The sequence below is a fragment of the Erinaceus europaeus genome, chromosome 13 (assembly GCF_950295315.1).
Source record: "Erinaceus europaeus chromosome 13, mEriEur2.1, whole genome shotgun sequence".
NCBI lineage: Eukaryota > Metazoa > Chordata > Mammalia > Eulipotyphla > Erinaceidae > Erinaceus > Erinaceus europaeus.
The window spans coordinates 81,684,065-81,705,567 of NC_080174.1; the positions used below are offsets into that span (position 1 = coordinate 81,684,065).

The window sequence follows — 21,503 nt, forward strand, 5'->3', positions numbered from 1 at the left end:
CATCAGTCTATAAGGGGCCATACGGTGACATAGCTGGTTAAGCGTTCACATTACAATGTGCAAGGACCCAGGTTCAAGCCCCTGCTCCAAGCCCCTGCTCCTTGCCTGAAGGGGGGAGTTTTCTGAGTGGGGTAGCAGGGTTGCAGGCATCTCTCTAGCTTCCTGTCCCCTCTCAGTTTCTGTCTCTATCAAATAATAAATATGCTTTAAAAAAAAATAACAAAAAACAAAGATCAACCTACCCATTTCCCTATGTCTCCTATTTGTTGATGAAACTGGGCTTTTGGTGATGCAGTGGATTGAACCTGGGACTTTGGAGGCTCAGGCTTGAGTGTCTCTTTGCATAACCACTATAGTATCTACCCCTGCCCACAATCTAGGCGATTTGTCCCATAAGGTTCTTGAGTTTTGTTGGTTGCATCTCCATAGCGCACTACTTTAACTTCTGTATTTCTCCTAAACTCACATTCAAGCTTCAGTTCCCTTCCTGTTACTTGATTCTATCATTTGAATTAAAAATTAAGCATATATAGACTGGGAAGATAGCATAATGGTTAAGCACAAGATTCTCGTGCTTGAGGCTCTGAGTTCCCAGGCTCAGTCCCTGGCACCTTCCTAAACTGCAGCCGAGTAACGCTCTGGACAACAAACACACAAATATTTTTATGGGGATATGGGCAGTAGCACAGAGGGTTAAGCGCACGTGGCACAAAGCACAAGGACCCACTTAAGGATCCAGATTCCCTTTTATTGCCCTTGTTTTATCGATGTCGTTGTCGTTGTCGGATAGGACAGAGAAAAATGCAGAGAGGAGGTTAAGACAGAGAGGGGGAGAGAAAGATAGACACCTGCAGACCTGCTTCCTGCCTGTGAAGCGACTCCCCTGCAGGTGGGGAGTGGGGGGCGGCTGGGGGAGGCGGAAGGGGGCTGGAACAGGCGGGATCCTTATTCAGGTCCTTGAGCTTTGCGCCATGTGAGCTACCGCCCGACTCCCACTAATTCTGTATTCTAACATGTTGATCCATTTCACCAACCCCTGAATTGCAATTCTTTAATCTCAAGTAAAGATTGCTTACCTCTTATTTATTTATTATTTTTTAAGATTTTATTTATTTACTCATGAAGATAGGAGAGAGAGAAAGAAACAGACAGCACTCTGGTACATGTGTTACCGGGGATCGAACTCAGGATCTCATACTTGAAAGTCCAAGGCTTCATCCACTGCACCACCTCCCGGACCACTGCTTACCTCATTTATTTATTTATTTATTTATTTATTTATTTAGATGGCATTGCTTAGCTGGGGTTTATGTGGTGTGGAGGGCTGAACTGGTAGCTCTGAGCCTCAGGCATGAAAGACGTTTGCATAACCATTATGCTGTCTCCCCCAGCCTGATTACCTCTTAAATTGGTCCTAGTTTACAAATGAATGAGTCTGTGAACAGGAAAGAGAAGATTCTTGCCTTTATGAGGTTATAGCTGACTTTCTAGTGTGTGTGTGTGTGTGTGTGTGTGTGTGTATGTATGTATGTGTGTGAGAGAGACAGAGAGAGAGAGAGAGATTCAACTGAATGTATAAAGTCAGATTCTGTTAATTAGGAACTGAATAGGAGTTGGATACATCAACATCACACGTGCCAGAGTTAAGATCTGGCTCCCTCTCATAAACACAGAAATAAATCTTTAAAAAGCCAGAAAAGAGAAGTACTACTGAGCACGTACGGGGTGGGATGTGTCATGGGAGGTCTGTGAGAGCTATTAGCATTAGACCTGAGAGTAAAATCATTCACACACACAAAAACAAAACAACCCTGGGACCAGACCTGAGGTCGGAGAAATGAGAAGTCAGGGGGAAAGCTTCACAAGCTGTCTCTCTCCCTCTCTTCTATTTTTTTAAAATAATTTTTAATTTTTTATAATCTTTGTTTATTGGCTAGAGACAGCCAGGAATCAAGAGAGAAGGGGGTGATAGAGAAAGAGAGAGACAACTGCAACACTGCTTCACCACTGGTAAAGCGTTCCACCTTCAAGTGGAGACCAGGGGCTGGAACCCCGGTCCTTGAGCATTGTAACGTGTGCGCTCAGCCAGGTTGAACCACCCGGCCCCTCTCTTTCCCTATCTCCTCTCCCCCTCTCAGTTTCTGTCTCTACCCAAAATAAATAAATACTTTCCCTATTAGGAAAATACTTTAGTTTTTTTTTTTTTAAAAAAAAAAAAAAGAAGAAAAGAAACATCCCCCTCCCCCCAAACCGAGGATTCCTTTACTGAGTAAACCAGCTAGTGCAAAGGCCCCGAGGCAGGACTTTCAGTACTTCGTAAGGAACACAAAGGCGATGAACTAAGAAGAATGCTGGGGCAGGAAATGTTACTCTTATGGAAATGGAAATACGCGGGGTGGAGGGTGGGGGTGGTGGGGCAAACAGCTCCGCAGCGGCGCCAGAGGTCAGACCTGGAGACTTGCTGGCTGTTTGCTGGCCAGAGGAGGGACGGTGGGCTGGGACAGGCCTGGAGCCGGGAAGAGGGAGAGAAAGTGGACACAAAATCGAAGAAGTTAGGAGTGCCTGACTGCAAGCAGACTTGAGGAAGAGGCCTCGGGGACCAGGCCCGGGGGTGATGGCCCTGGCTAACCAGCCTTTGGCTGGAACCTATAGGTGCAGGAGACCCCAGCCTGCAGCCCCGGAGGGCGGGGTGGGTGGGCCGGGCGCCGGGGAATCTGATCCGGGGGTGGGAGCTCGGGTGGCGGCCGGCTATTGGGAGTCTGCAGTTGCCTGGGGGAATGCACATTTCCAGAGGAGGGGTCGAGGAAGCGCAACCTGCGAAGGGATTGGACCGAGAAGCCTAAAAAGCCAGCGGGGGAGGGGAGGAGCCTGGGGAAGTCGGTGTGTCCTCTTGGCTCCGGCTGCCGGGCTTGGCTGCTGCTGGGATCCTCGGGCTGCCTGCCTTCTGCTCCAGGTAAGGCCGGTCCAGGTGTGGGGGAGCGGGATCGGGGCACCGCCGGGGACCCTCCGAACTTCACAGCCAGCTTTGCTGTCTTCTCGCCTTCCTAAGCTTTCACTAGTAGGAAAGTAAGGGATATTTGGAGGCGGGGAAAAAGAAAAAAAAAAGTAGTGCCATGAGGAGAAAAATGGAGTCTAGAATCCCAGGAATTGCAGCAACTGGGGGAGTGACTCAGCTGGGTAGAGAGCAGGACTTGCACGTGGTCGGTTCCCGAGTTCGAGGCGCCGCTGCGAGTGGATGAGGCGCTTTGGTTTTTTTTTTTTTTTTTCTTGAAAGGGATAAATAGGCCAGTAAGATAAGGCTTTAGCATTCCTCCCACCCTCCTGCCCCCCAGCCCCAGCCCCATGCAGGTGAGTTTCCACCCTGGCCCCCACCTCCATGGGGGGTGGGTGGGATGGGGCTTTGGTGTTTGGTGTCTTCCCTTGTCTGTCTCTTCCGATCTGATAAAGTTGGCTTAAAGCGGTGCCTCCCTGCTTCCTGCAACGGCACCCCCAAAAAAGGTGGGGGAGAAGGAAAGCTCATTTATACTACAACTTGAATTTATTTTGGTAACTGAAAGTCAGTGCTAAATTCCAAACAGGTTAATTTCTAAATGTATCCAACCCCAAATCTGATACCCCCAATTTTTGTTTCCATTATCTTTATTAACTTATTTATCAGCTTTCACAAGTAGATTAAAAAAAAAAGATTTTATTTATTTATGAGAAAGCTAGGAGAGAGCGAAAGAACCAGACAGCACTCTGGTACATGTGCTGTCGGGGATTGAACTCAGGACCTCATGCTTGAGTCCAGTGCTTTATCCATTGTACCATCTCCCGGACCACCATTTTCTTTCCTCCCCCCTCATCAGGTCCTGATATAATTGGAGTTCAGGGACCTCTGGTCATCTTTCCCTAATATTTACCCCTCTGGGAGTGTGGACTTTTTTTTTTTTTTAACCAAAGCACTGATCAGTGCAAAGGTGGGGAGTGGAATTTAATCTCAGGCTTTGTAGCCTCAGGCTTAGGGTTTTTTTTTTTTTGCATAACCATTATCTTATCTACCCCCTCCTGGACCACTGTTTATGGGATGCAGAAGGTGGGAGGTACTGGTTCTCCTGCTGGACCTGGGCCTTAGTTGGTCAATCCGTATCCCCAGCCTGTTTCTATCTTTCCCTAGTGGGACACCCTGAAAATTTTTTTAATGCTTATTTATTCCCTTTTGTTGCCCTTTTAAAAAATTGTCATTGTTGTTGGATAGGGCAGAGAGGAGGAGGGAAAAATAGACACCTGCAGACCTGCTTCACTGCCTCTGAAGCGATTCCCCTGCAGATGGGGAGCTGGGGGCTCGAACCCAGATCCTAGGTCCTTGTGCTTTGTGCCACCTGCTGCGCTACCGCCCGAATCACAATACCCCAAATCTTATGCACTCTGTTGGGAATTCCTAGCAGAGACTGAGAGCCAGGTTGGAATGCTATGCTGGGGCCAGGGAGATAGTACAGAGGTTATACAGAGGTTTCAGGTTCGATCCCCATCACCCTAGGACAAAGCTGAGTGAGCAGTGCTTTGGTTTTAAGGAGGGGGAATAAAAGTTAAAATGTAATAGAAAGATGCCACAGGGGTCAAGGTAGAGGGCATACTGTTTATGCAAGGATACTCATGCCTGAGGTGCCATAAGCCAGAACTGAGTGGTGCTCTGGGAAAAAGAAAAAAAAACATCTCTGGATTTTGATGTGCTGGGGATTGAGCCTGAATCTCGAGTGCCTTGGGCATGAGTGGCAGTCTTATTGCATAACCATCATGCTATCTCCCCAAGCTTTTTTTTAATAGGTAGAGACAAATTGAGAGGGTGGAGGAAGATAGGGAGACTTTGAACTTGCTGAACCACGTGCAAAGCTGCTTCTTGTAGGTGGGGGCCAGGTTCAAGAACCCAGTCCTTGCATATTGTAGCCTGTGGCCTCAATTGCACTGCCTAAACACTACAAACATTCCAAGCTTAATTTTTTTATTGTTGTTATTGATGTCATCATTGTTGGATAGGACAGAGAGAAATGGAGAGAGGAGGGGAAGACAGAGGGGGAGAGAAAGACACTTGTAGACCTGCTTCACCGCCTGTGAAGCGACACCACTGTACGTGGGGAGCCGGGGTTTGAGCCAGAATCCTTGCGCTTCGCGCCACATGCACTACCACCCAACCTCCCAGTCTAATTCTTTCTTTTTAATATAATATTTATTTATTCCCTTTTGTTGCCCTTGTTTTATTGTTGTAGTTATTGATGTCATCTCTGTTGGATAGGACAGAGAGAAATGGAGAGAGGAGGGGAAGACAGGGGGAGAGAAAAATAGACACCTGCAGACCTGCTTCACCGCCTGCAGGTGGGGAGCTGTGGACCGGAACCGGATCCTTATGCAGGTCCTTGCGCCACGTGCGCTTAAGCCGCTGCCCTACCGCCCAACTCCCCCCCAGTCTAATTCTTGAAAATTTTTTTTTCTCTTCCTGTTGCTTTTTTTTTTTTATAGGACAGAAGAAGGAAAACTGCAGTATTGTTTAATGTTGAAATGTTTATTAGTTCTCACTTTTGTGACTTCTGCACTACAGTTTCTGCAATACTTTACCTTAAATGTATCAGCAGGAACTCTAACCAATGTGCTTTGTCTCTAACATGTTTTATTTTCTGTGTGACCTGTGTTGTGTACCTAATAAAACCAGCATGGCATCTAGGTGAGCTATCTTGTCAGCCTTCCAGTGTACTTGATTTTTTTTTTTTTAATTGCCATAAAAGTTATCATCGGATCTTGGTGCCTATACAACGAATCCACTGATTTCTATGGCCATTGTTTTTTGGTTTTTTTTTTTTTTTTCCAAAATACATATATTAACCTGAACACTGCTCAACTCTGGTTTATGGTGGTGCTGGAGATTAAGCCCAGGGTTTTGGAGCCTCAGGCATGATAGGCTTTTTGCATAATCATTATGCTACCTGCCCTTCCATAAATAATTAAATGCATGTGTATATTTTTAATTTGGTAGGACAGAGAGGTTAAAGGGGGAGGAGAGGGAGAGACAGCTGCAGCCCTGTTTCCCCTCTGCAGGTGGAAGGACTTACGTCTTGATTCTGGGTTCACCTGCATTCAGCCAGGTGCACTGTGTCCTCTATATACTGGAAATTTTTTCAAATTAGGTATCACTTTGTTGATTTTTTTAACACTTATTTTAACACAATTGTCACAAGAGTATAAGTTCCTCATTGAACTTTGTTTCAACCATACACTTGTAGGTTGTATCTTGTTTGTCACAAAAGCTTAGCACTGAAATTTTTTTTTTTATTAATGAAAAGGATAGGAAGATAGAGAACCAGACATCACTCTGGACATGTGCTGCCAGGGATTGAACTCAGGACCTCATGCTTGAGAGTCTGATGCTTTATCACTGCACCACCTCCCGGACCACTGACATTTAAAAAAAATATTTATTTATTTATTCCCTTTTGTTTTATTGTTGTAGTTATTCTTTTTTTCTTTTTAAGATTTTATTTATTTATGAAAAAGATAAGAAAGAGAAAGAACCAAACATCACTCTGGCATATGTGCTGCCGGGGATCAAACTTAGGACCTAGGTCCATGCTTGAAAGTCCAAAGCGTTACCACTGCGCCACCTCCTGTACCACTGTTGTAGTTGTTCCTGTTGTCATCACCGTTGTTGGATAGGGCAGAGAAATGGAGAGAGGAGGGGGATAGAAAGACAGACACCTGCAGACCTGCTTCACTGCTTGTGAAGCGACTCCCCTGCAGGTGGGGAGCTGGGGCTCGAACCGGGATCCTTATGCCAATCCCGGTCCTTGTGCTTTGCGCCACGTGGGCTTAACCCGCTGCGCTACCACCCAACTTCCAACACTGAAGTTTTTGTCCATATATTAAATGTAGATTTATAAAGTTCCTTGGATTCCATGGAAAGTTACCCTCTCAATTTTTATTTTTATTATCTTTACTTATTGGATAGAGACAGCCAGAAATCGAGAGGGAAGAAGGAGATAGACCAAGAGATACCTGCAGACCCGCTTCACCACTCACAAAGCTTTCCCCTGCAGGTGGGGACCAGGGGCTCAAACCCGGGTCCTTCTACACTGTAACATGTGTGCTCAACCAGGTGCGCCACCACCTGGCCGCTCTCCGTCCCTCTCAACCTCCTTTCCCCCTCAATTTCCTGTCTATCAAATTAAGTAAGTTGAAAACAATAATAATAATAATTACAACCGAGCATAAAGTCTCAAGTTTGGACCCTGGCACCACATATTTCAGAATTATGATCTGATTCTCTGTGTCTCAATAACATTAAGAGACAGCACAGCATTGCTCCACCACTCCTGAAGTTTCCCCTTTGCATGGTGTTGCCATGTGGTGGAAGGCTTACGTTTATTAATTTATTATTGGATAGAGACAGACAGAAATTGATAAGGGAGGGGGAGATAGAATAAATAAGTGTGTGTGTATATATATATATATTTTTTGTGTATATATATATATTTTATATATATATATATTTTTTTTACCAAAGCTCAGCTCTGGTTTACAGCAGTGTGGGAAAGATTCATTTTTTTAACGAGGAAGAGCTAGAGCATCACTGTCACATGCAATGCCAGGATCAAACTCAGGACTTCATGCTTGAAAGTCTTAACACGTTATTTATTATGTCACTTCCTAGGCCACCTCAAAACTACCTTAAAAGAAAATGTAGCCAGAAAAATAGAATATTGAAGGCATGAAGCCTCAGACCAAACTTTGGACAGTCTCTTTGCATAACCATTATGCTATCTAGCCCTTCCCCCAACAACAACAAACTTTTAAAATTTTTTCATCTTTATTTATTGGATAGAGACACCTGCTTCACCACTCACAAAACTTTCCTTCTGCAGGTGGGGACCGGATTCTCAATCCAGGTCCTTGAGCACTGTAACATGTGCACTCAACCAGGTGTGCCACCACCTGGCCCCCAGCAACAAACTTTTTTTTTTTTTGCCTCTGGGGTTATTGCTGGGGCTCAGTGCCTGCACCATGAATCCACTGCTCCTAGAGGCCATTCCCCCCCCCCCCTTTTGTTGCCCTTGTTGTTGTAGACTTGTGGTTATTATTGTTGATGTGTTCTTTGTTGTTGGATAGGACAGAGAGAAATGGAGAGAGGAGGGGAAGACGGGGAGGGGGGGGGAGAGAAAGATAGACACCTGCAGACCTGCTTCACCGCCTGTGAAGTGACTCCCCTGCAGGTGGGGAGCCGGGGGCTCGAACTGGGATCCTCACTTTGTTTATTAATGAGAAAGATAGGAGGAGAGGGAAAGAACCAGACATCACATGTGCTGCCGGGGCTTGAACTCAGGACCTCATGCTTGAGAGTCCAGTGCTTTGTCCACTGAGCCATCTCCCAGACCACCACAACAAACATTTTTAAAGATTTATTATACGTTTCCCCAGTTACTTGCTTGAATACAACAGACCATGCCCAGTTCATATTTCACTTAATTTTTCCCAACCTGTCCCAATTTATTAAGTCATTTTGGTATTCTCTTTTTGTCTTCTCTCACTTAACATGAGATGACTTAACAGAACAGAAGACAGCTTCATCAGTTTTTAACAACTGAGTAGTATTCTGTTGTGTCTGTGGAAATATCTGTTTATTAATGAGAGGAAGAAACAAAGCATCCACCTCGTATCCACAATACTGGCAATTGGATTCCACCTGTCTGCTTACCCTGTGGTGGAGGCAGCCTTACACATGTTGATCTCGTCGTTCTTGGGGTGACTTTCATTATGTGGGACTCAAACTACAGCGGCAGATCCTCTCCAGGACATTGTATTTCCTTGTCTGTGGAATCTTGGGCCCTGCCCCAGGGTTAAGTCACACCCCAGCTGGAAGTTCTTGTTATCAGACACTGTACATAGTGATATTGTTTTGAGAAAGGTTTTATTACCTTGTAAATCATTTGGGCTGTAAGATTACTTTCTCTTTATAATATTGTGTTTATTTTTATTTTGGATGAAGGCAGGGAAGAGATAGAGGGTTCTGGGAGATGGATTCTGGACTCTCAAAATCAAGAGTTCAGTTCCCAGCCGCACGTATGCCAGAGTGGTGTTTGATTCTCTTCCTCTGGCTCCTCCTCTCCCCGCCCCACCCCCACTTTTTTTTTTTTTTTTTTTAACCAGAGCACTGTTCAGCACTGGCTTATGGTGGTGTGGGGGATCGAACCTGGGACTAAGAGGGATTCAGGCGGTAGCGCAGCAGGTTAAGCTGCACGTGAGGACAGGCATAAGGATCCCAGTTCAAGACCCCGGCTCCCCACCTTCAAGGGAGTCTTCTCACAAGCGGTGAAGCAGGTCTGCAGGTGTCTGTCTTCCCCTCCTCTCTCCATTTCTCTCTGTCCTATCCAACGACGACATCAGTAACAACAGCAATAATAGCTACAACAAAAGGGAATAAATAAGTAAATATTTTTTTAAAATTTAGAGAGAGACCTGCAACACAGCTTGTGAGGCCGCCGGGCCCCCACCACCACCACCACCACCCCCACCCCCCCCACCCCACCCCCACCCCCGCATTTGGGGAGTGGTGGTGTCACTAGCACATAGATACCAGGGATCATACTTGAGAGTCCAGTGCCTTCTCCACTGCTCTATCTTCTCGGCTGTGGTTGTTTTTTTTTTAAGTTTATTTATTCTCTTTTGTTGCCTTTGTTGTTTTATTGTTGTCATCATTGTTGGATACGATAGAGAGAGGAAGACCCGCAGACCTGCTTCACCACTTGTGAAGTGACTCCCCTGCAGGTGGGGAGCCGGGGGCTTGAACTGGGTTCCTTACTCCCAGTCCTTGCACTTTGCACCCCCTTCGCTTAACCCGTTGTGCTACCACCCAACTCCGTTTTTTTTTTTTTTTTTTTTAATCTTTATTTATTGGATAGAGACAGCCAGAAATTGAGAAGGAGAAAGGAAGAGACACCCACAACACTACGTTGCCACTTGCAAAGCTTTCCCCCTGCAGGTGGAGACTGGGGGCTCAAACCTGGGTCCTTGCATACTGTAACATGTGTGCTCAACCTGGTGCGCCACCACCTGGACCTTAGTCTTTCCTCCATTGGTTAAGTGGGAGGTTTTAAGATTTAGCTGTATAGCATGAAGGTTTTTTTTTATGTATGAGTTGAAGGAGGTGGGTGTAGACAATAGTGCGAAAGTGATGAGCCAGCAGATGGTACAATTATTAGTATATTAGCAATAAAACTAGTTCTTTTTTTTTTAAAAAAAAATTTTGTCTGTTGGGGAGTCCGGGTGGCACTAAGTGCAAGGACCCGCTTAAGGATCCCGGTTCGAGCCCCTGGCTCCCCAGGCTCCCCACCTGCCGGGGAGTCACTTCACAAGCTGCTCAGCTCTGCTTCATGGTGCTGCAGGGGATTGAACCTGGAACCTCAGAGATTCTGGTGGGAGTATAACCACTATGATATCTCCCTGCCTCTTTTTTTTGTTGTTTCTTTTTCTCCTTTCCAGGGTTTTCTTGGCTGCCTACGTAATGAATTTGCCACTCAAAGCCTTATTATTACTATTTATTTTTGCCTCTGCTGATCTAGCTTGGCCGGCAGGAGAGAGATAACCATGGACTTATGGCTGAGTGGGACGCAGTTCAATCTTTAATCTCTAATCACAGTCCTGTCCTGTATATATCTCCTGGGGTGGAAGTGTCAGGTCAGAAGAGGATGTATGTAGGATAGGGGGTGTGGAGAAGGAAAAAGCTCACGAACCAGTGGGGATTAAACCAGTGCGGGCAAAACAATGGTTACGTAAATAGACCACAGCTCAAGCCATGCAACAGAAGGGGTCTTAGAAGCAGACCAACATGTCTCCAGGGTTTTGCTGGGGCTCTGTGCCTGCACTACCAATCTACTGCTCCTGGAGGCCATTTTTCCCTTTTCTTGCTCTTGTTTACCATTATTATCATTATTTTTATTGCTGTCATGTTTGGATAGGACAGAAATTGAGAGAAGGGGAAGACGGGGAAAGAAAAACAGACATGTGCAGACCTGCTTCACTGATTGCGAGGTGACCCCCTCTGTAGGTGGGGAGCCGGGGGCTTGAACCGGGATCCATATTCTGGACCTTGTGCTTCGTGTCATGTCATGTGTGCTTAACCCGCTGCGCTACCACCCGGCCCCCTATTTTTATTTTCTTTATTGGGGATTAATGGTTTATAGTCAGCAGTAAAATACAATAGTTTGTACATGTATAAATCATTGGGGTTTTTGTTGTTGTTGTTGTTGTTGTTTATAAAGACACATTGAGAGGGACGGGAGAAAGAGAAATAACCTGCAGCCCTACCACTTGTTGAGCTTTCCTCACTCCAGGTGGGGACCAGGGACCTGAACCTGGGTCCTTGTGCATCTTAACCAGTGGAGCTCGGTGCCGACGTATATATATATATACCATGAATCCACTACTTCTGCCAGCCATTTTTTCCCATTTTTATTGGGTAAGATAAAAGAAGAAATCGAGAGAGGAAGGGGAGGTAGGGAGAAAGATACCTGCAGACTTGCAGTTATAAGATCAAGGGTCTAATTTTACAATCCTGCATGGTCAGTATAAGTGACCCTATTTATTTTCATTTTTCTTTTGTTCTAATGTGGATATACACTTTATAATGACACTTTATATTACTATTCCACCAGAGCATTGCTTAGTTCTGGCTTAGGGTGGTACTGTGGATTGAATTTATCTCCCTAACCCAACCCTTTTTGGATGTATACATAGCATAGTTTTTATTATTTTATTATTTTTATTTTTTATATTTATTTTATTTTTTCCCTTTTGTTGCCCTTATTTCATTGTTGTATTTATTATTGTTGTTGCTGCTGTTGGATAGGACAGAGAGAAATGGAGAGAGGGAGGGGAAGACAGAGAGGAGGAGAGAAAGATAAGACACCTGCAGACCTGCTTCACCACCTGTGAAGTGACTCCCCTGCAGGTGGGGAGCCGGGGTTCGAACTGGGATCCTTATGCCAGTCTTTGTGCTTTGCGCCACTTGCGCTTAGCCCGCTGTACTACAGCCCGACTCCCTTATTATTTTATTTTTTACCAGAGCACTGCTTAGCTCTGGCTGATGGGGTGGAACGGGGAATTGAACCTGGAACCTCAGAGCCTTAGAGAGTCTCTACATTACCATTATGCTATCTACCCACTGCCCCGTATATAGCATAGTTAATGTTGATCATCAAACTTCTCAAGATAAAAATTATTGAGTGATTTATTTATGTTTATCTTCCAGGTGTTTAAAGTTTTTCAGCTTGGGAGTGTAGCAGGCCTGCAAAAGTGAAAATTACTCTGCAGGAAAAGAAATCCTCCATCGACGCTGTATCCATAATGTCTAGTGTACAATCAAACACTTTGCAGCGTGCCAAGAAAGAGAGCATCGCCCATGTTGGAAGAATGCAGTTAGTAGACACTGAAGAGGAAATGGCCCGGATAGTAGACTTAAAATACAATTATATGTCGGCAATGATTTCAACAGTACTTAAGGTTTTTATGGGAAATCTGGATGACGTGGTGGAAAAGACAAGAGAATCTCTTAAAAACGACCTGACGGCAATTTTAGGAATGACAAGTTCAATATCTGAATTGAGAAATACAAAGGTCTCTGGTACCAGCAAAGAGTACCAACAGGATTTAGGCTCCGAGAAACCAGGGTTGGTAGATAGAACTGAAGAAGATGCCAAAGGAAAGGCAATCGATGAGGAAAATAGAAGATTTGCTAGAGAGGAAGAGGGTGGTATTAGTGAAGGCAAAGAATTATTCCAGAATAAGTCACCATATCCCAAGTTCAAGAACAGCATGGATGGAGTGAGCCCTGTAAAAGAAGAAAGTGGAAATTGCGACACCCGTGTGGAAGTTACAGGACAGGGGAGAGAGGCTGGAGAGAAAATATCAATAGACGAAGGAATTTTGTCACTGGCGGCAGACTTTTCATCCGCGACCCTCGACATTAATAGGCAGTGGAGTGACGTCTTCAACATTCTCAGGGAGAATGACTTCGACCCTGAACTTCAGTGTCAGGTTCGATTAGCATTTAAATGTGATGGTGAAGTGAAGACTTTTCTAGACCTTCAAAGCCTTAGCAAATTTATCAGCCAAAAATCTTTAATGAGAGAATTGCTGAAGGATGTACTCCCACAAGGTGAAAAAGTAAAGCAAGGAGGAAGAAGATACGGGATTCAAGAAAAAATGGTGAGCTGACCAAATTTGTTTATGCATAAGATGAAATGGTTGGAGGGTATGGTTGGTACAATACCTGGTAGGTTACGTATTAGCATGTACAGGGACCAGTGTTCAATCCCAGGGTCCTCACCTGCAGGGAGGATGCTTCGTGAGTGGTGGAGCACTGAATGCTACAGGTGTCTTTCCCTCTCATGCTCTTAAAAGGGTTATAGCACAGCCGGTTAGGCACACATGGCGCCAAACTCAAGGACTGGCGTAAGTCTCCCAGTTTGAACCCCCGGCTCCCCACCTGCAGGGGTGTCGCTTCATAGGCGGTGAAGCAGGTCTGCAGGTGTCTTCCCCTCCACTCCATTTCTCTCTGTCCTATCCAGCTATAACAACAATAATAAAAAAGGGCAACAAAAAGAAAATAAATAAAATATTTAAGAAACAAAACACCACTGGAATAGTGGCATGAATCATGGTGTCGGCACTGAGCTCTTATTTTTTTCTCCCCTTTTTTTCTTACGGTCCTGCCTTATCTCTCTTTAATTTTAATTTTTTTTGTGAGAGCACTGCTCGGCTCTGGCTTATAGCGGTGCTGTTTATTTCCCTCAGGGTTATTGCTGGGGCTTATCCACTGCTCCCGGAGGCCTATTTCCCCCCTTTTGTTACCCGTTGTTGTTTTTTTTTTCATTATTGTTATTGTCATTGATGTCGTTGTTGGATAGGACAGGGAGAAAGGGAGAGAGATGGGGGAGAGAAAGACAGACACCTGCAGACCTGCTTCACCACTTGTGAAGCGACTCCCCTGCAGGTGGGGAGCCGGGGACTCAAACCCGGATCCTCGTAGTCTTTGAGCTTTGCACCATGTGCCTAACCCGCTGCACTACTGCCCAGTCCCCCTTTTAAATTTTTTATTATCTTTATTTATTGGATAGAGACAGAAATCGAGAAGGAAGGAGGAGCTAGAGAGGAAGAGAGACAGACACACACAAAAGCTTGCCATCTGCAGTGAGGACCAGGGGCTCGAACCTGGGTCCTTGTGCATGGTAACATGTGCACTCAACCAAGTGTGCCATCACACGACATCCTTCTGTTGTTGTTGTGTTTTTTTTTTAATCTTCATTTATTTGTTGGATAGAGACAGTCAGAAATTGAGAGGGAAGGGAGTGATAGGGAGAGAGACCCCTGCAGCCCTGCTTCACTGCTTGTGAAGCTTTCCCCCTGCAGGTGGGGACTGGGGCTCGAACCTGGGTCTTTGCTCACTGTAACATGTGCGCTCAACCAAGTGTACCACCTGGCCCCGACACCCTTCTGTTTTAAGTCACATTTACACCTATTACTACTTCCAAATGTATTTCCTTCCTTTCCCGTGTCCTCTCCCCCCCCCTCCCCCCAATGGAATTGGGTTTCAGGACCCTCTATTTCCCCCTAACATTTCTGGGAGTATGGGCCAAAATACTTTTTGGGGTGTAGAAGGTGGGAGGTCTGGCTTTTCTGTAATTGCTTCTTTAGCATTGGCAGGTCGATCCATACTCCCAGCCTATTTCTATCTTTCCCTAATGGGGTGGGGTTCTGGGACACATTGGCGAGGTCATCTGCCCAGGGAAGTCAGGATGGAATCATAGTTAACATCTGCAACTTGGTGTCTGAAAAGCAGTAAGTTAGGAAGTAGGACAAAATGTTTAATAAAGAAGAACAAGAAAGTAGGAATAAAGCAGGTGAGAATAAAGATTTTTAGGGTGATAGGAAGTCCATTTGAGGTATGTTTCTTGGGACCCATGTTTTTAGTGATTTAGTTTTTAAAACTTTTTTTTTTTTTTTTTTACCAGAGCACTGTTCAGCTGTGGCTTATGGTGGTATAGGGATTGAACCTGGGGTGTCAGCCTCAGACACTAAGAACTTTTTAATTTATTTAATTTGATAGGACAGAGAGAAATTGAGGGGGTGGGGGAGAGAGATAATTGTAGCACTGCTTTACCACTTGTGAAAGTTTCCCCTCCTGCAAGTGAGGACTGGGTACTTGAACCCATGTAATGTGTGTGCTTAAACAGGTGCTTCACCATCCAGTCCCCAACAATTTTTTGCATAACTATTTTACTAACTCCCCAAATCTAAATAAATCTTTGGTAAAAAAAATATCATATAATGTTAATTATTCAGTCATTCTAGATAGTCATAGAGAAAATTATGTGCCAAATATTTAAAGATTATGGTTTTTTTAAAAACATTTTTTATTTAATATTTATTTATTCACTTTTGTTGCCCTTGTTTTATTGTAGTTATTGTTGTTGTTATTGTTGTCATCGTTGTTGGATAGGACAGAGAGAAATGGAGAAACATGGGGAGAGAAAGACACCTGCAGACCTGCTTCACCACTTGTGAATCTACTCCCCTGCAGGTGGGGAGCCAGTGACTCAAACTGGGATCCTTACGCAGGCCCTGTGCTTTTCAGCACTGCCACCCGACTCCCAAGATTAGGTTTTAAATAACTAAAAGGAGGCAATAAAAGCAAATAATTGAGTGTAACTACAAGCCCTCAAGCAATAAGAATAGAAGCAAAAAAATGTTAAATATGAACTAGGTTCATTTTCAATATGTGAAGTAGACATGCTCGAAGTCCTTGCCAGTCAGAAATATAAACATTTTGTTAAGGCCAATCAGAATAGCTTCATAATTCTAATAGCACTAATTCTGGTAACTTCTGGCACTCATTTAAATCTATGCATCTCTAAGTACAAACATCCATTGTATTAGGTTTTTGGAAAAGGTGTGACATGTTTTACAAGGGGTTTGTCCCTTTTGTTTTTAATTTTTTTTTTTTAATTATTTTTATTCTTAAAATTGCTGTTTCCTGAAGTTTAACCAGATAAGGCACTTAATCAGACCTACAGGGTCTGAGAAAGTTCCAGGACAAATATTGATGAGGCTGGGTGGAGGTGCACCTGGTTGAGAGAACATTTTACAATGCTCAAGGACTCGGGTTTGAACATTTATTATTGGATAGAGAGAAAAGGAGAGGGGAGGGGAAGATAAGAGAGGGAGCGAATGGGCCAGGCAGTGGTGCACCTGGTTAAGTGCACAAGGATCTGGGTTATCACTGGGCCCAGGCAGTGAGTAGCATGCCTAGCTAAGAGCACACATTACAATGTGCAAGGACCCTGGTCCCCACCTGTACGGGGAAAGCGTCACTCACTGCCTGGCCCCAGTGATAAAAAAAATATATATATATTTAATTATTTAAAAGAAAAATAAAACACATATTATAAAGAAAATAATGCTTTTTATCTTATTTTTTTATTCTAGGGTAAAGCTCTAACAGAGTCAAACTACGGAGCTGGAGGAACTACCAGTGACAGCTTGAGCTTTCTCTTTATTAAAGAAGTCAGAGTTGCTGAGCCAGAGGAAAAAGAGTCTTCAGAGTTAGGAGAGGAAGAAGAGGCCTCAGAATTAGAAGAGCAAGAAGAGTCTTTAGAATTGGAGGATGGAGAAATGACCTCAGACACAGAGGAAGAAGAGGCCAAAACTCAACAAATAGAAGAGCCCAAAGATGCTGACTTCAGACAAAAATTAGAAGAAGCCTTACGAATGTGTGTAACTGGTATCGTTAAACATATGCAAGAAAAGACTGAAAATACAAAAAACCACCATTCAGAAGTGGTGGAAGTAAAAGACTCCACAGATGATCCAACTAACAGAATAAATGTGTTTGAAGAGAGAATGAATAACCTAGAAGGTCGAATCGAAGGATTCTCTGTGGATCCATTACAAATGGCTAAACAAATTATGAAGAAGGAAAGGTTAAGAGATAGGGAGGATAAATCTCGAAGCACCAACATTCGTTTGATAGGAATTCCAGAAAAAGATAATAGAGAGAATGGAGCAGAGGATATCATTGAGGAAATCATTGAAGAAAACTTTCCAGATTTGAAAAAAGACCCAGGTCTTGAAATTGCCAGTGCTTGTCGCATTCCTAGTACATTTGATGAGAACAGACTCACTCCTAGACACATCTTGGTGAAGTTTTGGAACTCTAAAGACAAAGAGAAAATATTAAAGGTTTCCAGAGCGAGAGAAGGAATAACTTACAGAGGGGTCAAAATTAGATTAACAGCAGACTTGTCACTGGATACCCTGGATGCTAGAAGTAAATGGTCCAGTATCATAAAAGTTCTGCAGGAAAAAGGCTTTAGACCTAAAATTCTGTACCCAGCCAAATTGGCCTTTAACTTTGAGGGTAGAAAAAGAGTATTTTATGATATTGAAGAATTTAGAGATTTTATTTTTTATATTCCCTATTTGAAAAGGTTGCTAGCAGATGTGTTTTAGCTATTCAGAGACTGAAAAAGTTTACTTTCTCCCATGCCAAAAGTCAACTGGGAAAACTGGAACTATAATGTCACACTGCTCATAAGATGGACAGTTCACAAAATACCTGGGAAAGAGGGGAAGATCACAGATAATAAGCAGATGTTTGTAAAGTTAAGAGGGTCTACTTTAAAATGTTGATGGTATTGGCGTATTGCACCAGAGTAAAAGACTGGGGGGGGGGGTTGGGGGAATACAGATCCAAAAAGGATGATAGAGGACCTAGTGGGGGTCGTATTGTTATATGAAAAACTGGCAAATGTTATGCGTGTAGAAACTATTATATTTACTGTTGAATGTAAAACATTAATTCCCCAATAAAGAAATTAAAAAAGAAAAATGTTGATGGTAGTTAACCTAACTTTTATAAGAATAAACTTTCTAAGTAATTGGAGACGGGAGAGGGGGGTTATCTCTATACCACAAACAGGAAAGGGTGAAAGGAAAATAAGAAAAAGGCACAGGAAGAAAATTAAATAGAAGAAATGTAGAATGTCATGAGAAGGAAACATTTTGGTCATTTATTGTGTGGTTCTTGAATCTTATTAAACCTGTTTCTTTTGAATATGCTTCATTGGGTTTTTTTTTTTTTTTCTATTTTCATTTTATAAAGTACTTTATATTGGTTACCAACGTTCCTATTGCATGAATCAATTCAACTGAGAAATGAGATTTATTGTATCACTGGGCTTCACTGTTCCTGACCTATTTTTTTTTTTTTTGCCCAGATAGACAGGGATGGAGTTAGAAAGTACATCTCTGAAGAAGCATCAGTAGAGACTTGCATCTGACAAAATAAGCTCATATTGAAGTAAGTTATCTTGTCAGCCAGAGATTTTCTTCAACATTAGGGCATTTTCTGTGGTTACTCAAGAATGAGATAATTTGTAATGTAGGCATCACCAGAGAATGTGCTTGATGTTTTTTCTTTTTTTTTATTTATTCCCTTTTGTTGCCCTTGTTGTTTTATTGTTATAGTTATTGTTGTTGGGTAGAACAGAGAGAAATGGAGAGAGGAGGGGAAGACAGAGAGGGAAAGACAGACACCTGCAGACCTGCTTCACCGAAGTGACTCCCCTGCAGGTGGGGAGCCAGGGGCTCGAACTGGTATTCTCAAGCCGGTCTTTGTGCTTTGTGCCACGTGTGCTTAACCTGCTGTGCTAGTGCCCAACTCCCATAACCTGCTTTCCTACACCTCCCCCCCCCCCAACAAGGTTATTGCTGGGGCTGGGTGCTTGCACTACAGATCTGTTCCTGGCAGCCATTTTTTTCTGTTTTACTGGATAGGACAGAGAGCAACTGAGAGAGGAAAGGGAGAGAGAAAAAAAGGAGGTGATAGCGCAGCGGGTTAAGCGCACGTAGCGCAAAGTGCAAGGACCTGCGTGAATCCCAGTTGGAGCCCCCTGTTCCCCACCTGAAGGGGAGTCGCTTAACAGACGGCAAAACAGGTCTGTAGGTGTCTGTCTTTCTCTCCCCCTCTCTGTCTTCCCCTCCTCCATTTCTCTCTGTCCTATCCAAGGACATCAATAACAACAACAATAATAATATAAAAAGGGCAACAACAGGGAAAGTAAAATTTTTTTAAAAAGAAAGGGAGAGAGACACTTGTGGACCTGCTTCACTGCTTGTGAAGTGTCCTTCCTTTCAGTGGGGAACCAGGGCTCGAACCCAGATGCTTAAGTGGGTCCTTGAGCTTTGTACTGTGTACTTAGCTGGGTACATCACTGCCTGGCCCCCTAATCTCATTTCCCCCCACTTTGGCTTTCTCCTTTTGTTTCTTCTTGTTCTGTGACTCAACTTTTATCAGACTTTATTTTTTTAAAGATTTTATTTATTCATGAGAAAGATAGGAGGGTCCAAGCCCCATCCACTGTACCACCTCCCGGACCACACAGAAGTTCAACCCCCACAGTTGGCAGGATTTGAACCTGTGCAGGGAAACCCCAATGGATTTCTGCACTTGATCTTAGCTAAAAGGCCGAGAATTGATCCCAATGGATTTCTAGTCCACCGCCTTAACCGCTCGGCCACGACTACTATCATTTATTTATGAATTTTCTTTTTTAAAAATTTATTCCCTCTTGTTGCCCTTGTTTTTATTGTTGTAGTTATTATTGTTGTTGCTATTGATGTTGTAGTTGGATAGGACAGAGAGAAATGGAGAGAGGAGGGGGAGAGAAAGATAGACACCTGCAGACCTGCTTCACCGCCTGTGAAGCGACTTCCCTGCAGGTGGGGAGCCGGGGCTCGAACCAGGATCCTTACCTAGGTCCTTGCACTTTGCGCCATTTGCGCTTAACCCGCTGCGCTACCGACCGACTCCCCAATTTCTATTTTCTTTACAATCATTTTACTCACTTCTTGAAACAGGAAAGCCTTCCTTATTTTATTTTACTTTATTATTTTATTATTTTTCCCCCTTGTAATGTCAGCAAACAGAACACTTCTGAGATAGTGGAATTGCGCCATCTGTTGATCTTCTAGGATATCACACCCATTGGTGATCTTAGGGTTCTGATTTTTTTTTTTTTACTTTTATTTATAAAAAGGAAACACTGACAAAACCATAGGACAAGAGGGGTACAACTCCACACAATTCCCACCACCAGAACTCTGTATCCCATCCCCTCCCCTGATAGCTTTCCTATTTTTTTTTTTAAATATTTATTTTCCCTTTTGTTGCCCTGGTTTTTTTTTTATTGTTGTTGTAGTTGTTATTGTTGTTATTGATGTTGTCGTTGTTGGATAGGACAGAGAGAAATGGAGAGATGGGGGAAGACAGAGAGGGGGAGAGAAAGACACCTGCAGACCTGCTTCACCGCCTGTGAAGCCACTCTGGCAGGTGGGGAGCCTGGGGCTTGAACTGGGATCCTTGCGCCGGTCCTTGCGCTTTGTGCTATGTGCGCTTAACCCGGTGCGCTACTGACAGGCCCCGTTTCTCTCTGTCTCTACCTAATAAATAAATAAAAATACATTTAAAAAGATAAAAATAAAAGTGAGGAGGAGAGAATGTAAGTCCTACACTAAGAAAGTAAATAAGTATTATGAACCAGAATGGAAGCGTCAAGGGGAGATAGGTTCTGGAATAAATGAACTTATTATCCCTTCCCATCATTCAATAATCAATAAAGGACACTTCAGAGACTTCCTGACTTTAGTGAACTTGGGGCCAATTAGTTTTTTAAAAAATCTTTCTTTTTAAATTTTTTTTTAAATGAGACGCTCATTTCAACATCTTTTTTTATTATTTTTAAATTTTTTCTCTTGTTGCCCTTTGTTTTTCGTTGTTATTATTGCTGCCATTGTTGGATAGGACAGAGAGAAATCGAGAGAGGAGAAGACAGAAGGGGAGAGAAAGACACCTGCAAACCTGCTTCACCAGCTGTGAATGACACCCCCACACACACCGCAGGTGAGGAGCTGGAGGCTCAAACCGGTCCTTGAGCTTTGCGCCATGTGCGCTTTAACTCGCTGCACCACCGCCCAGCTCCCTATTTTTCTTTTTATACTTTATTATTAGATAAGGAACGAGAGTAATTGAGAGGGGAGAGGGAGAGAGGCAGAGAGACACCTGCAGCCCTTCTTCAGCACTTATGAAGCTTTCCCCCTGCAGGTGGGGACCACAGGCTTGAACCCAGGTCCTTATGCACCATAATACGAGTGTTTAACCAGGTGCACCACCACCTGGCCCCAGTTTTTAATGAGAAAGGAGGAGAGAGAAAACAAAACAGTCATCACTCATACCATGTGCTATTGGGAATTGAACTCAAGACCCCCTGGCTTGAGAGTCCAGTGCTTTATCCACTATACCATATCTTAGACCTCTATCTTCATTTATTTATTTATTGGCTAGATATACTCAGGTATTGAGAGAGAGAAGGCAGTGATAGAGAGAGACACCTGTAACACTGCTTCACAACTTGCAAAGCTTTCCC

At 43.7% G+C, this 21,503-nt stretch overlaps 1 protein-coding gene across 1 annotated transcript; it reads left to right on the plus strand.

The window, feature by feature from the left end:
• Positions 1 to 2,750: 2,750 nt before the first annotated feature.
• On the plus strand, positions 2,751 to 18,817 carry L1TD1 (LINE1 type transposase domain containing 1). The gene is made up of 3 exons (XM_007522538.3): positions 2,751 to 2,953; positions 12,272 to 13,227; positions 16,507 to 18,817. Exons 2-3 carry the CDS (start codon positions 12,367 to 12,369, stop codon positions 17,527 to 17,529), a joined length of 1,884 nt encoding a protein of 627 aa, XP_007522600.2. The 5' UTR covers positions 2,751 to 2,953; positions 12,272 to 12,366; the 3' UTR covers positions 17,530 to 18,817.
• Positions 18,818 to 21,503: the final 2,686 nt, after the last annotated feature.

Bases quoted from the DNA above. Each gene is read 5' to 3' on its own strand.
- L1TD1 (XM_007522538.3), top strand. From the start codon at position 12,367: ATGTCTAGTGTACAATCAAACACTTTGCAGCGTGCCAAGAAAGAGAGC. The intron at 13,228-16,506 runs GTGAGCTGACCA...TTTTTATTCTAG, and splicing joins ACGGGATTCAAGAAAAAATG to GGTAAAGCTCTAACAGAGTC.